The sequence below is a fragment of the Archocentrus centrarchus genome, chromosome 1 (assembly GCF_007364275.1).
Source record: "Archocentrus centrarchus isolate MPI-CPG fArcCen1 chromosome 1, fArcCen1, whole genome shotgun sequence".
NCBI classification, from domain to species: Eukaryota; Metazoa; Chordata; class Actinopteri; order Cichliformes; family Cichlidae; genus Archocentrus; species Archocentrus centrarchus.
Window position 1 is genome coordinate 8,772,615 of NC_044346.1, and position 20,769 is coordinate 8,793,383.

The 20,769-nt window shown below is 41.0% G+C and overlaps 1 protein-coding gene across 4 annotated transcripts; it reads left to right on the forward strand.

The window, feature by feature from the left end:
• Positions 1-717: 717 nt before the first annotated feature.
• On the forward strand, positions 718-19,721 carry LOC115775025 (lysophosphatidic acid receptor 2-like). Of its 4 annotated transcripts, none has more exons than XM_030722657.1 (6): positions 718-851; positions 1,004-1,103; positions 10,423-10,882; positions 11,716-12,210; positions 13,915-14,174; positions 19,305-19,721. In XM_030722657.1, exons 3-6 carry the CDS (start codon positions 10,636-10,638, stop codon positions 19,419-19,421), a joined length of 1,119 nt encoding a protein of 372 aa, XP_030578517.1. In that variant the 5' UTR covers positions 718-851; positions 1,004-1,103; positions 10,423-10,635; the 3' UTR covers positions 19,422-19,721. The 4 variants fall into 4 exon arrangements, with proteins under 4 accessions (XP_030578517.1, XP_030578352.1, XP_030578601.1 ...); XM_030722574.1 differs by having other exon boundaries at positions 719-807; XM_030722492.1 differs by having other exon boundaries at positions 718-1,103.
• The last annotated feature ends 1,048 nt before the right edge of the window (positions 19,722-20,769 follow it).

Sequence of the window (20,769 nt, forward strand, 5' to 3'; positions counted from 1 at the left end):
AGTGTTTATAAAAACAACGCAAATACTTGCATGTGATGTGACATAATCATTTTGTACTTTTACTTTGTTGGACAAAGCTAACAGAACTCAAAAATACCCTCTTTTTTTTCTACCTGCCTTTAAAACAGCAATGCTGAATTTCCTTTGAAGATCTTGAGATTATGCAGGAAACCAGAATCTGAGCTGTATCTGAGCAAACAAACAGATAATCAACTGAGAAAATGTGTCATAGATTTTCTAATCTAGCACAACGCTCAACCCGAGCAACATGACAGCTTAACTAACGCAACACAACACTTCGTCATTAACAATCAGCGCACATGATGACTTTAGACACACTCATGTTAAAACAGTTCAAGATTCACAAAAGAAGAAAAAAGTCAGAGGAACTCAAAATATCAGAAATTATTTGAAGGTTACACAATTTTAATTTGATCATTCAAACTGCAGTACATCAGATCTGACTGACCCGCTTAAAGTTTAAAGACCAGAATGGACACGATCATTAACAGTTCGCCTACTACTTTAGTGTAAATCATATAAACCCGCCTAAACAGCGTCCCTGCGCACTATGGCAGTCACTATAAAGCTCCTCTCTCATTGGCTGACCTTCGTCCGCGCCATCCAACAGGAGAGCAGCTGGGGGGTGGACCCCAAAACGCGCAGGTTGGCAGAAGGAACATACCAAAGAGCTCCAACCCGCTCCTTTGTGAGAACGAGCTGGAGAGAGAGAGAGAGAGAGAAGGAGAGAGAGGAGCTGCCGCACCCTTTCTACACCTCCTGGGACTTTCAGGTTACTCCGCTCAGGTAACAGCCACTGAAACTACCGGAAGAAGGAGAAAAGTCCAAAGGTGACGGAGAAGAACGAAGACGTTTATTTTTGTGGGACTTAAAACTGGAGCTTCGATAGAGACAGAAACAAATATATAATAGTTAACTTTTTTCCTCGCTTTCTTTCTTTTTATTTTGCCCCTCTGTCGTTGTTTTTCCACTTTGTGCTCAGAGCGCGTTAAAAATCAGGGGAGGACTTCCCAGGTGCGCCATCAAGGCGAGATCTAATCCGGATAACTATACTTGCTGGACGGGGTCAGAGGCAGCAAAAGGTGAGTTCAAACTTTTATCCCTTTTACATTTATGTCAACACTTGTACATAAAAAGTCTGCAGTTTGTCATGAGTTTGAAACGCGCGCCGTAGGAGAAGAGAAATGTTTGCGGGCTTTTATTGTTCCTGCGCGCGGAGGTCGCGGTTCCCATCAGACCTCTGAGGCAGAGCAGATACCTCAGAGGTCTGTGGACGGAGTCTGGAGCTCATTACAGCCCGAACATCTGACCTTACAGAGAAGCGGCGATTCCAGCTTTTTAACACAGCTAAAGCAGCTTTGCCATGCTTACTACAGGAGCAGTGTTAACCCTTTTCTGCCTCCCTTTTTCCCGGATGCCTTCACAGCAACACAGAACATGCAAATGAAAATATGACACTGATCTGAAGTTCGCATTCACCGCGCAGGTGTCGCCTAAAGGAGGCGGCGGTTAAACTGCAGACAGTGTTAGAAAGTGTTTACTCTCCTGTGTGTACATTTATTGTGTGCCTGTTGAAATGCAGTAAATTCAACGGATTTCCACATCTTCCTCTTCCACTTACATTCACAGCTGTTGCTGACACCCCCCCCCCCCCCCCCTTCATCCAAACAAATGGATGTAATCTCTTCAAACTGCATTGTGTCACACGTTGAGTTTACAGTAACTTGGAAAAAACGAAAGCAGCAAAGCCATATTTGAAAAGCTGGAATTTGCAGGTCTTTATACCGAAAAACAAGCAGAATAAATTGACTGATGCCACATCAATGTAAGTCTTATTGTTGCTTCTACACATCTTATCAGTGTTAATCTAGTCTGGTCTCATTCACTGCTGGAGCAGAGCATTTGAACCAAGTCAAATGTGTCTTAGGTGCTCCTTTAAAAACCACCAGAAGTTGACAGTTTACTATTTTACTGATCACAGAGTTAGCTCAGTTATACATTTGAACAAGATTTAGGTCTTTTCCGGTTTCATTTAGCAGTTATTTTGCAGCACAAAAAGCACTGGTTTGTTTTTGTGCTGAATTTAAGCTTCCGTGTCAGCATTCATGTCAAACATCTGAGACGACAAGCTCTAATTACACCTGGCGTGTCTGCTAAGGTGTGACGTACTGTATGTCATAGTCATTATATCGATGAACCGGTGGATCGAAAGCAAAACTGGGAGCACGTTTGAAGCAGTAAAGGTGCTAAGACAGGGAGTCGTATAGGTCAGTGTTTTTCTTTCATAAATGTCTGTCCAGTCTCAAACACACTACACTCCAGGACTGCTGCAACAAGATTAGGAACTTATGCAAATTTGCATATCATATGCAAATGATAGTCATGATCCTGTCTCCACTTATTGCACTACTTCTGCAAATCAATGTATTTTTAAAAAAAAAAAAAAAATAGAGGAAATGAAAATTAGCAGAATGAAGATTACAGGAAACCAAAGTTAGAGGAATGAAGATTACAGGAAATGCACTTAAAAGCTAAACAAAATGTCTGTTAGCCTGATCATATTAGTAGACGGGAGCGACTGTCTGTGCATATGTCCGGATGATTAAATGGATAAAAGTAATCATTATACAGATGACACCCGGCCAGTGGTGTCAATACTTCACAGTAAAAGAGAGATGCTCCTGTGGAGGGAAGTACAATCTCAGCTTTTACCTGGAATTAGCTGTCACAAACACAATCGACCATGTCTGCCTACACAGCCGTACTGGTCCCATGCTACTGTCTGTGTAGGTGTGTGTGCACGTGCACGCATGGGTGTGCATGTATGCATTTCCTAGTAGTGCTTCCTATTCTAAAGAAAGGTCAGCTGAAGTCAGTATGCTAAGGCTCTTCCTTTAGGGAGAAAGAGCAGTGGAGAGGGGAGGAGGGAGAAAAAGCCTTGGGTGTGGCTCTTCTGGTAATGACCGGTTTTCATTCAAACCGGTGTTTACTGATCCAGTCCAGTCCATTCACGCACAAACACAGACACACGATGCATGAAAACTCGCAGTGAGCGCACATTCAGTCCACACAGGCTGGAAGTACTCACACACACACGCACGCACGCACACCCAAAAAGAGAAAGCTCAAGTTTAGAGGAACGCACAAAGTTTTAATTAGTTGTGCAGAAAATGCTGTAATTAAACGTTAGCTGATGGTGACGGATGTGTGGTTTTTTTTTTTTTTGTTCTAATATAACCTGGTTGTCAGTTTGCAAGTAGCAGCTGTGACATACTAGAGAATGGAAAAAATAACAATAAGAAAACAAGGTGGGAAGTGGAAACTGTGTGTGTGTGTGTGTGTGTGTGTGTGTGTGTGTGTGTGTGTGTGTGTGTGTGTGTGTGTGTGTGTGAGACTGTCACCCACAACTTCCTAACATCAGCTTGTCTTTCTACTTTTTCACATGTGAAGTATCTGTGTGGCGTAAACCTCTGTGTTGTGTCTATCGAGCTCCGGCAAGATTCAGATTCCTAATCTGTGTTCAAAGCTGATAAAATCTTTTGTCATTTACCTCTCAGCACGAAGGCAAATAAAGCATGTTTCATGTAACATTCACTTTAACAGCGAATGCCACTTAAGATGAGCTTCTTGCCAGTTAAGTCTCTTGTCTCGTTCATTACCTGTAGTTTCAAATGGGACCGTGCGATATGACGATATATATTGGATGTGTGTTTAGTGGCATCGCTAAATCCACTACTTGCTCAGTTTTCTTCATCATTTGGATGTCGGGTGGCAGTCGCTACACCACACCGGTGTGGCGAGTGAAGGTGAGACAGAACCAACAAACACCACAAGCCTCTATTAGAGCTTCCACAAGAACCGTGTTAAAGAGTGTGGAGACAGATCACGAATGAGGAGCAGAAAAATAAACGCCAGAGTGAAACGTTGCAATTGCTGCTACAACTTAAGCTTAAAAAGTAGGGTTTTTACATTTGGTACTGCATAAAGTGATGTCTTATATTGGACCTGTAATAGTGTGGCATGTTTAACATTTCATATTTTTACATTCTTAAGCATTTGCCCAAAAGTTTGAAATGAAAGGATGTGAATGAGTGCCATTTCTGAGTATATAGTTTAAAATGTAAAAACAAAATGGTCCTTTCCATACAGTCATTATGTAAACTACCAAGGCCTCAGTTACACGGGTCTAGAGATGGGTAGAAAACCATCTCCCGATCCATTTGGTCCTGGCAGATTGCTGCGGTCACTCTTATTAGGAAAAGGTCCCTAACCACCGAGCAGTAGTGAAACAGTGAAGTTTGTGGCACAAAGCTAGAAATGTGTGTTGTTCGTCTATAAAATAAAAGCTGTGCCTTTTTGAAATTTGAACGTGCATAATTTAGGCTTCAGTATCCTGTCAAGGACACTCTGCACTCCAGAGGAACCTGCTATTGAATAACAACCTTCCAACTGCCGGAGGACCAGAGAGGTGTGCTACCACGCGAGGTTATGGGTTAGTGTGTTGTGTTGCGCTTGAAGTTTGTCTTTTGTGTTTTTTGGCTCTCTCTTTGCCTCCCTAAATCACTATGGTGACTCGTGCTGAACACACCAGGTCATGAGCAGAGTTTCAGTTTAAATCGACAGGGAGTGCCACATTTTCACTGATTATTTTATTTCCAGCATGTGTTACGTTAAATATAGATTCTCTGCTGGGGGAATACGTTTTATGTGTTTAAGCTGTAAAGCCGTACCTCACGACCATCACCATTAAAACCCTGCTGTAACGTCAGAGCAGTGCAAACAGTGCATTGCGTTGTCACAGGAATATGCATGTATTCAGCTGATTTTATTTTATTTATTTATTTTTTTTAACACTTCATTCTGCTTCCAAGTCTGTTTGACACTGCTGGAATAGCAGCTGTGAAACCAAAGAAAACACCAAGTATCCCTGTTTAATCAGTAAAATTGATTTCATTTGGATCTGCTGTCGGTGTAGGTTCTCAGTCATCCAGGTCATAGTAGTCCCTGGAGCTTGAAAAAAGGTGGAGAGCCTCAGGTATTTAAACCCCAGTGGGTATAGTCCCGTGAAGGTGGTTGTGACCCACTGTTGTTTGTGTGCATAATCACATGGGCCAAGGTGTGAAAGGAGGCGTGGGTCATTACAATCAGTGGTACAATCAATTTGGGACATTTTATCAAGTGACCTGTTGAGGTCACCTGAACACAGGTGTGAATGGGGGTTGAGGCACCTGTGGTAATGTTTACTGTTTAAATGGATCCGGGTTGATGTTTCAGAGCTCTAACCTGCAGCAGTCACCTTAGAAATAAACAGCAGCACTGCATTAAAATAATAAACTCAATTTAAAATCTTTTTAACTACTTTTAGATTATCAGCTGTCTGCACCATTAATTTCCTGTCTCACTTGCCACAGCGTTGCATATTACTGTTATTTTTATGTGGTTTATCAGAGAAACTGATAACCACTATCACGATGCACATTATTTGACTAGGGTTTTGTCGAGCCAGCTAATGTCGAGAGAGACTGGCTGGTATCCAACTTGGTTTGCAGCACAGAGCTCTACAATCCAAACCACAGTTGCTGCAGCACGTTTGTTTTTACAGCTCTGTCTGCTCTGTTTGTGCATCAGTTTGATATTATGGGAAATTACAGAAAAGAAAATCCTATACATACAAAAAAATGTGTTAAAACCAAAGTTTATTTTACTTTGTGTAATGCAACTTCAAATTAGTTGGTGAGTGTTAGAGCTGTGGCTTTAGCTTCACCTATATAGTATAGTCACGTTATTTGTCTTCTATTTGGTGCTGGCCGTGTAGCGTCATCCCTGCTGTGGTTAAAACTGTGCAGAAGATGTGATGAGCGCTTCAGCCGTGTCACATCCTGCGAGAGTAGCTGCTCGTGTCTGCTCCTCGCAGCCTGAGATGCACTCTGTGTATTCAAACTTTGCAGTTTTGTGTAATTTGACATCAGTCAGATTCAGAGTCACGAGACTGTCAACACGCCGCAGTCCTGCAGGTGCCTTCTAAAATCGAGGTGTTTTACAGTTAAAACTTGAGAGCAGTAATTCAACACGTAGTTGTGACATAAGATCTTCTTCATAATTTCATATCTTTGTTGAATGCAGTGACGCAAATTCCACTCTAATGTTGGACATTTGAATATCAAGCTTGAATATCATCAAATGGACCTGGTTAAGACTGATGCTGACAGATGGTACCATGCAGTGTATTGAGGATCATTAATGGTACCCCTATGTGGTTATGCATTTAAGATAAGGAGTGGCTCGATCCACAGATGGGGAAAAATGAAACCATGACTTTAAAACACAAAAGGTTCCAGCTATGTATTTCATTCTTCTCAGCCAACATGGACTGTAACAGGTTTTTATTTAATATTACTTTTAAAGCCTCATCTGCTGGCTTTGTTGTTGTGAGGTAGTACTGTACTCATAGCAGAAGTAAGAGAATCTTTACGGGAGGTGAAAAGGTTAATTAATGTGTGGTTGTGTTCAGTGAGTTGCAGACACACACATGTTCCATGCACACTAAATACTTTATTCTAACAGTCATTTTCACTTTCACTCACGTCCTCAAGATTTGTTTAGACTTTTAGATCCTTGCAGATTCCCTCACCACCATTTTTTTTTTAATTACTTCCTCAGCTGTTTTACTTTGGTGCATCAGTCAGACCCCTTTCTTGCAGTCGTGTCTCATCCATCGCTTCATTTTCAAGGTTGTGAAGTTTGTTCTCCTCCTGCATTTTTCACGTTTTTGATTTGGCATTTCTTTCCACACACCCTTGGTAGGAGAGTGGGTCACTAAGGTTCTCTCCCTCTGTGTGTGTGTGTGTGTGTGTGTGTGTGTGTGTGTGTGTGTGTGTGTGTGTGTGTGTGTGTGTGTGTTTGGATTGAGATTGAGTTACATAGCTGGATTGTGTAATTGTGAGGTGTGTCTCTCCTGTAGGGAGCAGCTCTGCTGTTTCCATTGTTGGAAGAGTTGAACTTGGAGCTGACGGCGCTACAGTGTTGTTGTTGTGCAGCGCTGCCTTACACAGGAAATCTGAGAATGTGCAAGATTGTGTTGTTTGACTCAACACCGTGCAGACAGTGCAGGTTTACCATAAATAGAGGATTAAAGTCAGTTGCTGTCTGTATTTTGAATGTGAGTCTTGAAGCAAAGGTTTAATCTTGCTCTGAGCTGCGGTAGGTTTCAGTTACGGTCATGAAGCGTCGCCTATTCCTGTTGAGACTTGTAGGGCTGTAAAGATACATGTTAGTAGTATAAGAATGGTGTTGCTTTTGTTACAAATCAAGAATTTCTGTCTTATACACGGCAAAATTACTCAAGAGGTCAACTCTGTGACATAAATGTATGTAGATCAATAACATTTCTGTCTTGCATCAAAAAAGTGACTAATTCTTTATTATCTTAAACTTAAAGCTGAGCTGCCAGAGACAGAAAGTCATAGTAACTAAGGATGCGTGCAATTAGTCAATTAAACAAAAACTGAACACATGAAATGCCTTTCTGTGCACCAGTGAAATATTCATAACTGATTTAACATACAGCCTATGCTGCACTGGAGTTCTAAAAAAGAAAAGAATTATGGCCTTTACTTCCAGTCCTACTACCTTATAAAGTGGCATTGTGGAAAGCACCCCACACGACAATAGCTAAAACCACTGCACTGTATTCTGGCATAGCTAACTGCTGCATAACCATATTTAATACAGCTAGCAGCTGCTAGCATGCTACCGTTAATCACACTCAGCGTTTGCTTACTGTTAGATGATTTGCCTCAGCTTAAATTTCAGTTAAATCAAATAGAAAATTGGTTCCTGGGGATGCTAACACTTGCTGCTGCAGCAGGACACATCAGAGGACTGAAGGGTGTCATGCAGTTTGTCTATTGATCCACAACTGGAGGCAAATAAGGGACGCCGCATGGCTAGCTAGCTCAACTTTATCATTGCTTCAACACCAACATTTCCAAAGAGGCCCGGCTTGCTGTGATTACTGAGATCAGCTGCATGATCAAGCTGGAGAAACTGCCCTGCTTTGCAGTGCAATTAATCATATCAGCCTCCCTGTATTCATTTTATAGGAGCCTCTGTATTTTTGATGGTATTGAAAATCCTATATCAGGATCTCTACATAATGTACCGCCTTCACTGCATATAGTATTTGATGAAGCCTAGTTGTTAGTGGTGTTAGTAAAGTTGTCATTGGTGTTGTTGTGAAGTCAGTTTGGTCTTGCTGTCCTGCTGTTTTTACAGTGAAATGATATAAGAGCACAATGCAGGATATTTTCTTTCCTTTGCGTGCTCAGTAGGCGTGTTTTACTTTTTTTAGTTTATTTTAATGAATTATTTATTAACACAGTTTTCAGAGATGATAATGGGTGACTCATTTTGTTTGCCCACTAGACACAAAAGATCAGCTGAAAGATCTACAGCTGTATTTTTTTTTTCTCTCTTTCTGGTGAAAATAAAAATTCAGATGCCTTTAACACTGCAGTGAAATATATCCCTGTACATGGGTGTTAAAAATGATTTGGCCATACTGGTGATCGACTCTGTTCGGAGAGAGTGTTGAGCGAGGGGCAGATCTGACTATGAAACTCCAGCATATCCTGGAGAGCTCCCCTTAGACTAAGTTAGCTTTGTAAATATTGGTCAGCGTTTCATATGATATGATGCAGGAACGAGTTTACAGAAGTCCCGGCAGAGGGCTGTTTTCCCATAGACTTCTATAGAACCAGGGGACCATAGTGGTTGCTATAGAAAAGACTGCGTGCGTTTGAGGTGCCTCACTGGTTTCATTTTTCAGACCCAGGAGCAGCATCTGTCTTTTTATAATGTCTGTGTCATCTATGCCTGGGTGGCAGCTCCTCATCCAGTACTCATTGCCACTTTTACAGTTTCTGGTGTAAAATTACTGGCTGGCCTGATCAGCTGTCATTAATTAACATTTAATTATATGCATGACTTGATTAAAAAAAATATATATATATATAACTTTGCTGTTGTCAGATTTGTGTGCATTTTGCATGCTAAACACTGTTAATATTTTTTCACCATGTTCCAGTAGTAGTTCAAATTCACAGTCATGGTAGAATGAAAGTACACCCTCTTTAAATTCTACGGTTTTATGTATTAGGACAAAATAAAAAATAATGTCCAGCAAATTCACCCCATGGTCAGATTATGTAATGTGCAGAAATGGCAAAAAAAAGAAACAAAATGAGAAAGAAATAAACAAGAGCTTCATCACAGATTCTATGGTTATCAGTTAGCATGTTAAAGTTCATGACAGTACACTTAGAAAAAGACTGAACAAGTATGGGTTGTTTGGAAGAATTGGCAGCACAGCCTAGATTTGGAAAAGCTACATCTGAACAAACAACAAGATACTATATCTGGAACAATGTCCTTTGGACAGATGAGGCCAAAGTAGACTTTTAGATCCTTCCAGATTTGTGAAACACCACATTTGAAGAAAACCACACACGTCATATCAGGACAAACACCTCATACGAACTGTGAAGCACGGAGGTGGAGGGGTGATGATGTGGGATTGTTTTGCAGGCACAGGTCTGGGGCGACCATGAACTCATCTGTATACCAAAGTATTCTACAGTCAGATGTGAGGCCATCTATCTGACAGCTAAAGCTTGGCTGAAACTGAGTTATGCAACAAGATCACAGGCACAGCAGCAAATCTACATCAGAATGATTGTATTGGGTTTTTTTTTTTTTTTTTTGGTAAAAGTGTTGCAGTGGCCCAGCCAAAGTCCAGACCTCAACCTGACTAAAATGCTGTGCTGGGACCTTAAGAGAGCTGTGCATAAACCAATGTCCACAAACATCAATGAACTGAAGCAACATTGTCGAGTACAGTGGGTCAAAATTCCTCCACAATGATGTGAGAGACAGAAGTCGTACAGAAAATGATTACTTCAAGTTAGCTCTGCAAGTTACTGAATCACAGGATGTAGTTTTTCACATGTTGCTTCTGCACTTCATTTTTGTTAAATAATGAGATGATGTGTGTTTTTGTTTAGCTCAGGTTATATTTTCCTAATTTTAAGATGTGGTCAGTACTAGATCATTTATTTTTATTATGTCCTGATCTATCAAACCTTAGAATCGATAGAGGGTGTGCTTTCTTTTTACAATAACTGTAGATCAGTGAGTCATATCCTATATCCACCATGTTGCCAAACTACAATGATTTTTAAAGTTTATTCTCCAAATATTTACATTCCAAATATTTGGATGTCAGAATTAGGTTGGGTAGAGTATCACTGGTGGCAGTCATTGTCATCACTTTGGTTTATTAATTAGCAGTTATCACTAATTTTACTTAATGTTTGCTCAAACTTATGCTTTCTTTTTTTCCAGACTGTAGATGTGCATCCACTGCTCCAGTGAAGTCCACAGACTTTCAGAGTTTTGGGTAACTCCATGGTTCAGCTGATGGCATGCCAGTCTCCAGTCCACCAAATGGGGCGAGTCTGAGCGGTGTCCACCTCTTCTGCTCCGTAACATTAACACCGCCCTCCTCTCTGTGCTCTTCAGCTTTTGTCTGATCCCACACCCAGCTCGCATCTCAGGATGGGTAACATAACCGGGCCGTGCCACAACAACGAGACCATCGAATTTTTCTACAACAGCAGTGGAAAGTCCATCAATACCGAATGGCAAAAGCGTGACTATGTGATTGTCACACTGGGCATGCTTGTTTCCTTCATTGTTATTTTTTCAAACTTTTTGGTCATAGGAGCCATTTTCAAAAACAGAAGGTTTCACTTTCCCATCTACTACTTGCTGGGTAATATGGCTTTGGCAGACCTCTTTGCAGGTACCTTATTTTTTTTCCATTTATTATTTTAACTACTTGTGAAATTACTCAGGCCCGGGCTTTCTATGCACTTAATTTAAAACTACTTTCAAACATTTCACAAAGTAAGAGTAGTGCAAAGTAGAGACAGGTTCTCAGGTTATTCTGCTGTTATTTTATGTGTGAACATGAGCTTTCGTAAAAAACGTAGATCTATTTCTGGCTCTTCACCCTGAGTTTAACCCTTTAACTTGGATAACTGCTGCATGAACACATGCAGGCACTTTTTTTTTTTTTTCTGGAATAAAACGGAAGATTTTCTCAAGAGTTGATTAGCATTATAAATGAGTTGCTGAACGTGGTGCAACTGAATGCTCTAAAGCAACATCTATCAAAACAAACTGTCCTGTTTATTGGCCTTTAAAGTGCAGGACCTGCTTCTGTGGAAATGCACTTTTGAATCTGGTGTTGAAATATCTTCAGACTGTATGAACTGCTAATATTGTTTCTTCTGTGGTTAGAGTTGTATTTAGTTTCCAGTGGTTTTTCTTACAGCAACCTCTTAAACACAAACCATGAATTCAAATTTAGGTCTTGTTGGGCAGTCAGCCTTTTGCAGTTTTGTTCGATACTGTCTCCAGACTTTTTCAGCTGAGCTTGTGCTGATTTCGGAGATGGCGAGTAACTTGAAATTGGCCCGTGTCTCTATGAAATCCTCATATTGCATATGAAGCCATTAAACAAACATTCCAAAGGTTGTCCTAGACTGGTTAGCAGTAATAAAACACAATGCTTAACTCAACAGTGTGACGCTTACCTCAGTTTTAAAAGTTCTCCCACTTTCCTCCTCCTAGGTGTTGCATATATCCACATGATGCTGCATACTGGTCCCTGGACCATTAAGCTATCAAGGAATCAGTGGTTTGCTCGTCAGGGGCTGATCAACACCAGCTTGACAGCCTCAGTCCTCAGCCTCCTGTTTGTGGCCATGGAGCGACACCAGACCATCTTCAACGTCCAGCTGCACAGCAGCATGAGCACTCGGCGGGTTTTCATAGTCATGCTCTTAATTTGGCTGGTGGCAATAATCATGGGCCTTGTTCCCCAAATGGGTTGGAACTGCATATGTGAACTGGATCAATGCTCCACCATGGCACCGCTGTACCACCGCAGCTTCCTGATATTCTGGGCCGTGCTTAACTTGCTGACCTTCTCCATCATGGTGGCTGTGTACACCCGGATCTTTCTCTATGTGAGGCACAAGGGCAGGCAGATGTCTCAGCACACCTCGTCAGCAAGGCAGAGAGAAACCATGATGAATCTGATGAAGACGGTCACCATGATCCTGGGTGAGGAAGCACACCACAATACGTACATCTATCAAGTCGCATAGTTATGTTTGATGGATAATTTTGTACTTTAAGCTTCATTTACAGCATGAGTTTGTCAGCATTTAAGACACAAACACGTATAGTGAAATGCCACTGACACTGCTTCACGTTTTAGTCCTTAGTTTATACATGAAGGTCTCTCGTGGTAGAGGATATTATGTAGTGATGATTTTAGTTTAATGTAGTCTGGCTGTCAAAGGTTGGGATGCTGGGTAAGATGCAAATAAAAACTGAGCGCAGTGATCTGCAAATCTCCTAAACCCTCATTTTGTTCACAATAGGGCATAGAAAATGTACCGTTTTATGAAAAATATCAACTCAAAATTTGTTGGCAATAACGCATCTCAGAAAAGTTGGAGCAGGGGAAACAAAAGGCTGGAAAAGTGGTACTAAAAAGAAACAGCTGTAGGAACATTTTGCAACTAATCAGGTAAAATTCTGAGAATCTCGGCCTCTCTAAGATGCTCTTTTTATACCCGATTTGCAGAAGACTTCAAATTGTGGAAAACATTTCTGAATAATGTTCCTCATTATAGAATCTCTCATCCTCTATGGTAAATAATCTCATCGAAAGATTCTGACAAATCTCTGTGTGCAAGGGACAAGGCCGAAAATCATCAACAGTCAGCTCTCTTCACCACAACAGACCGGTATAGTCCAAAGCTGGAGGTCCCTGCCCAATGAACCTAAAAGAACATCATCTGTGATGATCCTGAGACCCCCCAAAATCAGAAACCCTCCACACTTTGGTTGTGCCTAGAAATTCTGTCCATAAAAATTATGACCAGAGTCAGAGACTGAAGGCAGCCCTGGCAGAAGCCAGACACCCACTGGGAATGATTGCATTGCACTTTCCTATGCAAGCTTGGTTTGCACTGGCCTTTAATTTTACTTAAATTTGACTTCTGCCTCATTTTGTGTAGGGGATAGAGCTTCCACAGAACTGTTTATCTCGATCTTGTCAGAAATGGCAAACACCACCAGCCTCCTCAGCCCGTGCAGGCTTGTCTCTTTGCTTGTCTGTTCTCATTAAAATAGACTTTACACACACATTAGCTGCTCTCTTCCTCCCTCTGATTCCTCGTTTTCTAAACTAGCCTCGCCCCCTTGCGTCTCTGCCTATTCTCACTCATTTTGAACTTACGATTAAATTCCTCAAAAATGTAAAAAAAAAAAGGAGGGGGGGGGGGTGCTTCTCCCATCACTCAGCAGCCAGGATTCAGTTGTTTTTGCATGTGGGGAAGTTGAGGAAAACTCTGCGCATGTCCTGACAGGTAGCTGCATAGCTCAGGTACCATAATAGAAAACTGCTTCAACCCTGCCTACATGACATTATTGACAATATGTGAGGGGAATTCAAATCTCAGTACCTGTGAGCAATAAGCCAGTTCTCTTCATGGTGAGAATAAGGACATTTCCTCATTTTTAATGTTCAGTTTTCAGTTTCACAGTTAAGGCTGTGGTTAGAGTTCACGATGAACTGTGCACTCAAATGTGTGTTCCCACATCCTTTTACTGTTTCTTTGTGCAGCCGGTACTTAGTAACTCCTCTTTAATCTGTAACTTTGTATGTTGATTTCCAATATTATTTCAAGTTTGTTTTTTTTTTTTAAATGAATTTATCCTTGGGTCTTTCCCCTTTCCTTCCTCTGACTTCTGTAGGCTGCTTTGTGGTCTGCTGGACGCCTGCCCTGGTTGTGCTGCTGCTTGATGGTCTGAAGTGTGAAAAGAAAATTGTGCTAGGCCTTGAGAAGTACTGCCTGGTGCTGGCCGAGTGCAACTCCTTTGTCAACCCCATCATCTATTGCTTCAGGGACAAAGATATGAGGAGGACCTTCAAGGAGATCCTGCGCTGCATGTGGCGGAGGAACCGCAAACACGTGGGCTTATCTGATGTTCACTTTCACACCGTGGAGCACGAGGTACTGTCCGAGAGCAATGGAAACGATGACAGCAATCATAATCGAAGCACTCGCTCTAAGGACTGTTTATAATTTTAAACCCCTGGTATTACAATGACTGTAGTCAGATGACCTGAAATGTGTGACAGCAGCAGAGCTGAATGTGATTTTTATTTTTTTTAAATAGATACACTGATCAAACATGACATTATGACCACTGACAGGTGAAGTTGATGACAGTGATTATCTCTCCATCATGGCACCTGTTAGTGGGTGGGGTATATCAGAGAGCAGATGAAGATTTTGTCCTCAAAGTTGATGTGTTAGATGCTCGAAAAATGGGCAAGTGTGAGGACTTGAGTGAGTTTGACAAGAGCCAAATTGTAATTACCTGACAGCTGGGTCAGAGCATCTCCCAAACTGCAGCTCTTGTGGGGTGTTTTGGTCTGCAGTGGTCAGTATCTATCAAAAATGGTCCAAGGAAGGAACAGAGGTGAACCAGCAACTAAAAAAGTTAATGCTGGTTCTGATAGAAAGGTGTCAGAATACACAGTGCATTACAATTTGTTGTGCATGGGGCTGCATAGCAGAGTCCATGCCTTGACAGATCAGGGCCATTTTGGCAGCAAAAGAGGGATAAACAATATTAATGTTATGCTCGATCAGTGTATATAGATAATTTGTTGTTTTGCCTGTCACCTGAATGTCATACCTGCCAACAGTCCAGTTTATCACAGATTTTCAGTCTATATACACACAGTTCACACACTGCATCCAATTTCAATCGGTCACTGTGACGTGGCATATCTGCAACCTGCAGCCCAAATCAAGGGCTGCAGATGCAGCTAGTTTTTGTACAGACATGCAGAACAGTTAGATGTTCGCTGTCTTTTTTTTCTTTAATTCTTGTTATTGCTTCAACATTTTGACTCTTAGTGCAAAGACACACCAGAGAGCAAAACGTACACACAAGCAAACAATAGTGAACATGTGCGACTAATCGGATGTGACAGGGAGTTACTGACTTAAAAGCTGAACAGATTTCTGACTCGATTACTCATAAGCACAATGTTGCAAAAACTCAACTCCAATTAAATTAGACAACAAGTTGGGAGTGAGCCATCCTCTGAGCTGGACAGATTTCACCTTCTGTCTCTGCGTCCCGCTGTGGACAGAATGCACAGGGACTGTCTACAAAAATAATGAATTTGCACAGTGTACTATAACCACAAATCCTTTAACAATTGACTGATCTCCTGTCATTTATACTGGGAACTTGGGTTGGGGGTGGGGTGGGGGAGGTTGCATATTTTGGGGGAGTTTTTATTTGTAGAATATTCAATATCTTATTATACCCACTTCCACAGTCTCCAAAAAAAACCAAAAAAAAAAAAACCCTTTCTTCTTCTTCTATTCAGCTGAGAGATCATCTGTGGTCACTAAACATTACGTTTCCAAATGCAGCAAAAATAGTATTAGTCTTTGGATGTGCACGAAAAAAACAGTGAACACGGCACGAACGTCACTTAGTACTTTGTCAGTTAAATGTATGTATGTGTGATTTGTTGTTTTTTCTCCTTTTTCTGCTTGAGCAAATGTAAACAAATGTGCTTTTTTTGACACCTCAGACACACTCTGTTGTCCTGCAGTATCACTGTGTTGACTGGCACAAGAGAACGTTTAATTCATGCTGATTGGAGATGTGATAGCACTTATTGAAGTGTAAACGAACACTGCACTTCCTGTAAAGCGTTAACCAGAATTTCAATAAGAAATCTGTTTCCAAAAGTTGAATGTGAACAAACACATGCTGAGAACACCTCTTACAGAGGTCCAGAACACAGAACTCATTCAACACGGTGAACTTGTGTAAAATGGGGACTTATCATTTGATACTCTTCTGTTTTTTTTTTTTTTTTTGGTATTATTTTTTTGTTTGTTTTGTTTTAACCAGGCTCTGCTGGTTGTGTGTTTCCTTCTTTCAGTTCCTCTCTCACACTTTAATCCTGTCAAATAAATTCTCACTATGGAAACGCGGCAGATGGTGACTTCAGTCAGAAATGTAGGAACTTGTAAGACAAATGTTGTCCGGAGACTTATGAGACAGTGCCTTCTCAGTTTTATCCTATTAGTTTCTGTTCAGCTCACAGCTGCAGACCTGTCACCCAGGGTCAAAATTAACATTTCTCAATATAGCATCCCCTTTTGTGTGTGCATGTGTGTGTCTGCCTGGCCAAACCAGACTAATGTGCACTCAATGCAAGATCTTGTTTGCGACTGCTTTGCTTTAACTTTACCGTGTCAAATGTAAACTAACTTGAGTAGATTTGGAATTAAATCTGAAAAGCGTGCAATGTCAAACCCTTGCTCGAATGTGTAGTGTTGGTAAAATACACACTGCTATGTGGTGATGTCAGTGGAGGAAGGTCAAGAGCAGAAGAATGGACAAGTGGGTGGAAGTTGGGAAGGAACGGCACATGGCCAAAGAGCAATGAAAGTGCTTCATATCTGAGCTAAAGATAGAAACAGTAGGGCTGCAAAAAATTTGTTGCCAGTGAATGTATCAGTTTATTCATTGTTCATGTGTTGAATACCAAAGATTTGCCTAAATAACTGACAGTGCTTTAGTCAGTTTTTCTGTCTGAACTCCAAAGAAATTAAATAAATTAGCACTGGTTAGACTCTGGTCTAAATAACTAAGTAATCAATTAAATTTTATTTATATAGCACCAAATCACAGCAAACAGTTGCCTCGAGGGGCTTTTTATTGCAAGGTAAAGACTCTACAATAATCCAATGATGACATTACCATAGATGCCATCCAGTGAGTAACTAGTGGTAAAGTAGGCGTTCTTGACTGAATTTCTTGTAGGAGCATTTCCAAATACGCCAATAAATATATTTCGCGCCAAAGCTAAATGTATTTTACTCCACACGTGTTAAACGTAGAAACTAAAAAGAAGTACGAAAAACAAGAATGTTTGATATGGAGTCAGGCACCACTACACTTTAAATCCGTGGTTGAACTCAGTGTTTTTAATCTACCTCCACGTGCACGGCTTTGCCTTCATGCCTTATTTCTGAGCAAAGGATGGGGCTCATTTTCATAAAACATGTATGAAAGATGGAAGCCATCATCACGGTGTAGCATTGGTTTGGGATCTCATATTTGGAGGCTCTGTTTTAGCCTTTAGGGTCATCACCCATTGATGAATTTAGTCACTAAAACTGAAGCACAGACTTTCAGGCTATTGGTACATTAACTGCACAGCAAGCCATGCTGTTTCTTGGATAATTAATTCTAAATGCTCCAAGAGCGCCAACACAACAATTTCAAGCTGAAAGAAGGCGTAGCAGACAACTAGCGTTCTAGTGGACATCCAGCTCTCATTCAAAGCAGCCACAACCATGATAATTCCTAACTTTAAAAGTTGCTACAGTTATGCAAGAAAAGGTGACCATGTAAGGGGAAATTAGCCATCACAACCAAAGTCTTTTTTTTTGTTTTTGTTTTTTTCTTCTCAATCTTATTTTGGATATTTGAACATAGGAGTCTGAGGATTGACTTTCCTGGAGTCAGCCTCAAGTGGCCATTTGAGGAACTGCAGTTTTTGGCATTGGCTTCATTTTTGCATCCCAGAGTTTGTAGCTGGGAAAGAAACTCCTCATGTTCAGGTTGCTGCTTTGCCCTCTGTCAACATTCATTAACATTTAAGGTCAAAGTGCCACACTCAGCCTAAAATTAAAGTTTGAAATTTCAGTTTTCTCATAACCTGCTCAAAATTCAGTTCCTGTTAACAGTAGGTGTGGCAGCCCGATAATTTCTTTACAAAATGCGTGTGCGTGCAAAACATCTTTGTGTGTTCACATTGTGTCCTGTACTTTATGCAGAATAATGGCCACAAATATAATTCCATGCATATGCACTTTTATCCAGCCAAGATGTCAAATTTTCCATGAGGCAAACTTTTAACAGATCAAGGAGTGACCTTGACCGAGCTCCTCAAATCCCATAACACAAGGTCTTAATGGCCTCACTGCGTTGTGCTATAAACAGAGTTTGGAATTACCCAAATGCCTGGAATTATCCTGTTGCCTGATGCAACTGTTGCTTAGTTTATGCTGACCACAACATTTCTACCCATGTCCTCTGTGCAGTTCATTATTATTATTCTTTATTATTCATTGTTAGTCTGTGTGTGCGTGTGTTTTTAGTTTGTGTACTCGTGTTGTGCCATCTTAAACCAGTCCGGATGTGGTGGCTGCTGGTTAATGGGTCATGCTTCTTACATTTCCTCTGACTTGCTACTCTGGCGTGTGTGTGTGTGTGTGTTCAAAGAATACATTCTCCTTACAGAGGAAGTGCTGCAAGGAGTGTTATCTTGTTAGTGTGCACGTTCATGTTTGAGTGTGAGATGGTGATGGCATTTTTATTTGTTTCAAGTCATAAAGATCAAAGAGAGGCAAGAAGTGTGTGGCGTTTGTCTGCAGCATGTACTGAGAAATGCTGTGACTCATGAAGTTAGACTTTTTATGGAGCACGACATTAACTGTAAACACTCCTGATTATTACAAGAATCTATCAAAGAGGACAACATTGTGTGTGTGTGTGTCTACATATATGTATTATATATTTTCCCATTATATATATATTTTGTCATTAGATTTCAATTAAATCAAAAACACTTATTTTCATATTATAGGTGTACTTTTTGGTATTGGTTTAGGGATTCAGGAACTTTGTCACATTACTTTTGGGCTCATTTTTGTACTTGTTTACGACTAATAAGAATAAATGCACCATCTGTGTACATCTGTGATTTGTTTGGTCATGTCTGTCTGCCTGCTGTGTCCGCTGCTTTGCGGTAACCGCTGAAATTTACAATTATAAACATGGCGGGCCGTGTGGAAATGCTTCCTCTTGTATAAATATGAATTTCATCTTTCTAACTGCTTATTTTTGCTCTTTTTGCTAGTTTGGATATGACTAACCCATGTTTTTTCTTCTTTCACATCTTCTCTGCTGCACCTAAATCCCATTCCTTATTATTATTTTTATTTTAATTTATTTTTTTAACATTTCACTCTCCTGCTTCTTTTACCTCATTTCAACTCTTGCCTCATATTCTGTCTCTCCACCTCTGTCTCTAGAACGGTAAGTCTCGTATCCCCGAGACGATAAAGAGGAGCAACGGGGAGCCTCTCATCCGTGCCAGCTCAGAGGACATCCCTGCTGCTTCCGAAAATCAGAATAACGCAAACAGCTGAGAAACTGAGGCATGCATGCTCATATACAACTGCCAAGTGACCTCTTCTCATCTGTGTACGCACACACAAACAAGCCTCAGGAGCTGGTTGTCCTCAGCCAGCTGACTGCTGTGAAAGGATTATATAGACTTCTTAAAGGATTTTATCTCTGCTGTCAGTGGACACTGGTTATTTGTGTCTGAAGCTATTGGGAGAACAGATACTGGTTAGCTTCTAACTGGAATCACTGCAGCTTTATATTCTAATTTAAACAGAAGCCCTCCATTGTAAACCTTCAGCAGATAAGGGGAGAAAGAGCTGCCCCACCCCCCCCAAAAAAAAAAAAAAAAAAACACACACAAAACACACATAGACACACACATTACTGGGCCATTTGGGGGGGGGGCACGTGAGAGCTTCCTGTTGAGACACAAATGACTCAGCAGTTTTTTCCCCTAGCTGGTGGATGAGCAACACCTGGAACAAGCTGCACAACAAGCCCGTGGAACGAATGACTGAAAACGTGCAGTCGCAAATCAATCATCTCTGTGGAGTGTTTCACCATGTATAGCATGTCTGCTACTCTTAGCTTAAATTAATCAGATGCAAGTCGTTGCAACTCTCAGCCAATGGTGCAGTATGTTATCTTTATTTAATGTTGATTATTTACCTGCATGACCGTAGACGTTTTTGTGTTATGTAGCCTAACCACACTGGGGTGTGCGTGTGCGTGCGTGTGCGTGTGTGTGTGTGTGTGTGCAGAGAGTGGACAAAAAAAAGATAAACACCCCACTTTATAGTGCAGATTAGTTAAAAAGATGATACAGCTGATTTGGCTCCACTCTAAACTATTTTCCACAAAAGTAAACATTAAAACCTCGTGGAAGGAAGGATTTATTTACTGTTGTCTTGGCCCATGTCGCTCTGAGCCAAGAGTCAGCGGATGTGTATACAGGTGTAGCTTCAGACGGAGGCCTCAAGCGCAAAAACTAATCAGGCAAAGCAAAACTTTTATGCAAAACTTTAAGTTGAAACCTGATGGTTTCCTAATGCTTTAGTCATCGCCAGTGGGTTAGCATCATTTGGGTTGTGAGGTTGTGCAACTTTGTGTGTTTTGACTTTAGCTGTGCAATTTGCACAGATTGGCTGCTCAAAGCTGCAGAGCAGTCGGATGTAAACGTAGTTTCTAAATAAGTTTACAGTTTACATTCACTGCTTCTGCGCTCGGGGCCTTTCTCAGCTCAGCCCTGCTTCAGTGCTGGCCTGCAGTGGTCTCTGTTTGGCCCGTTACCCTCAGCCCTCTGACCATTTGGCTGTAACCACTGCAACACTTGATTTGCAGAACTTGATTTTAGATTTACAAACAAAT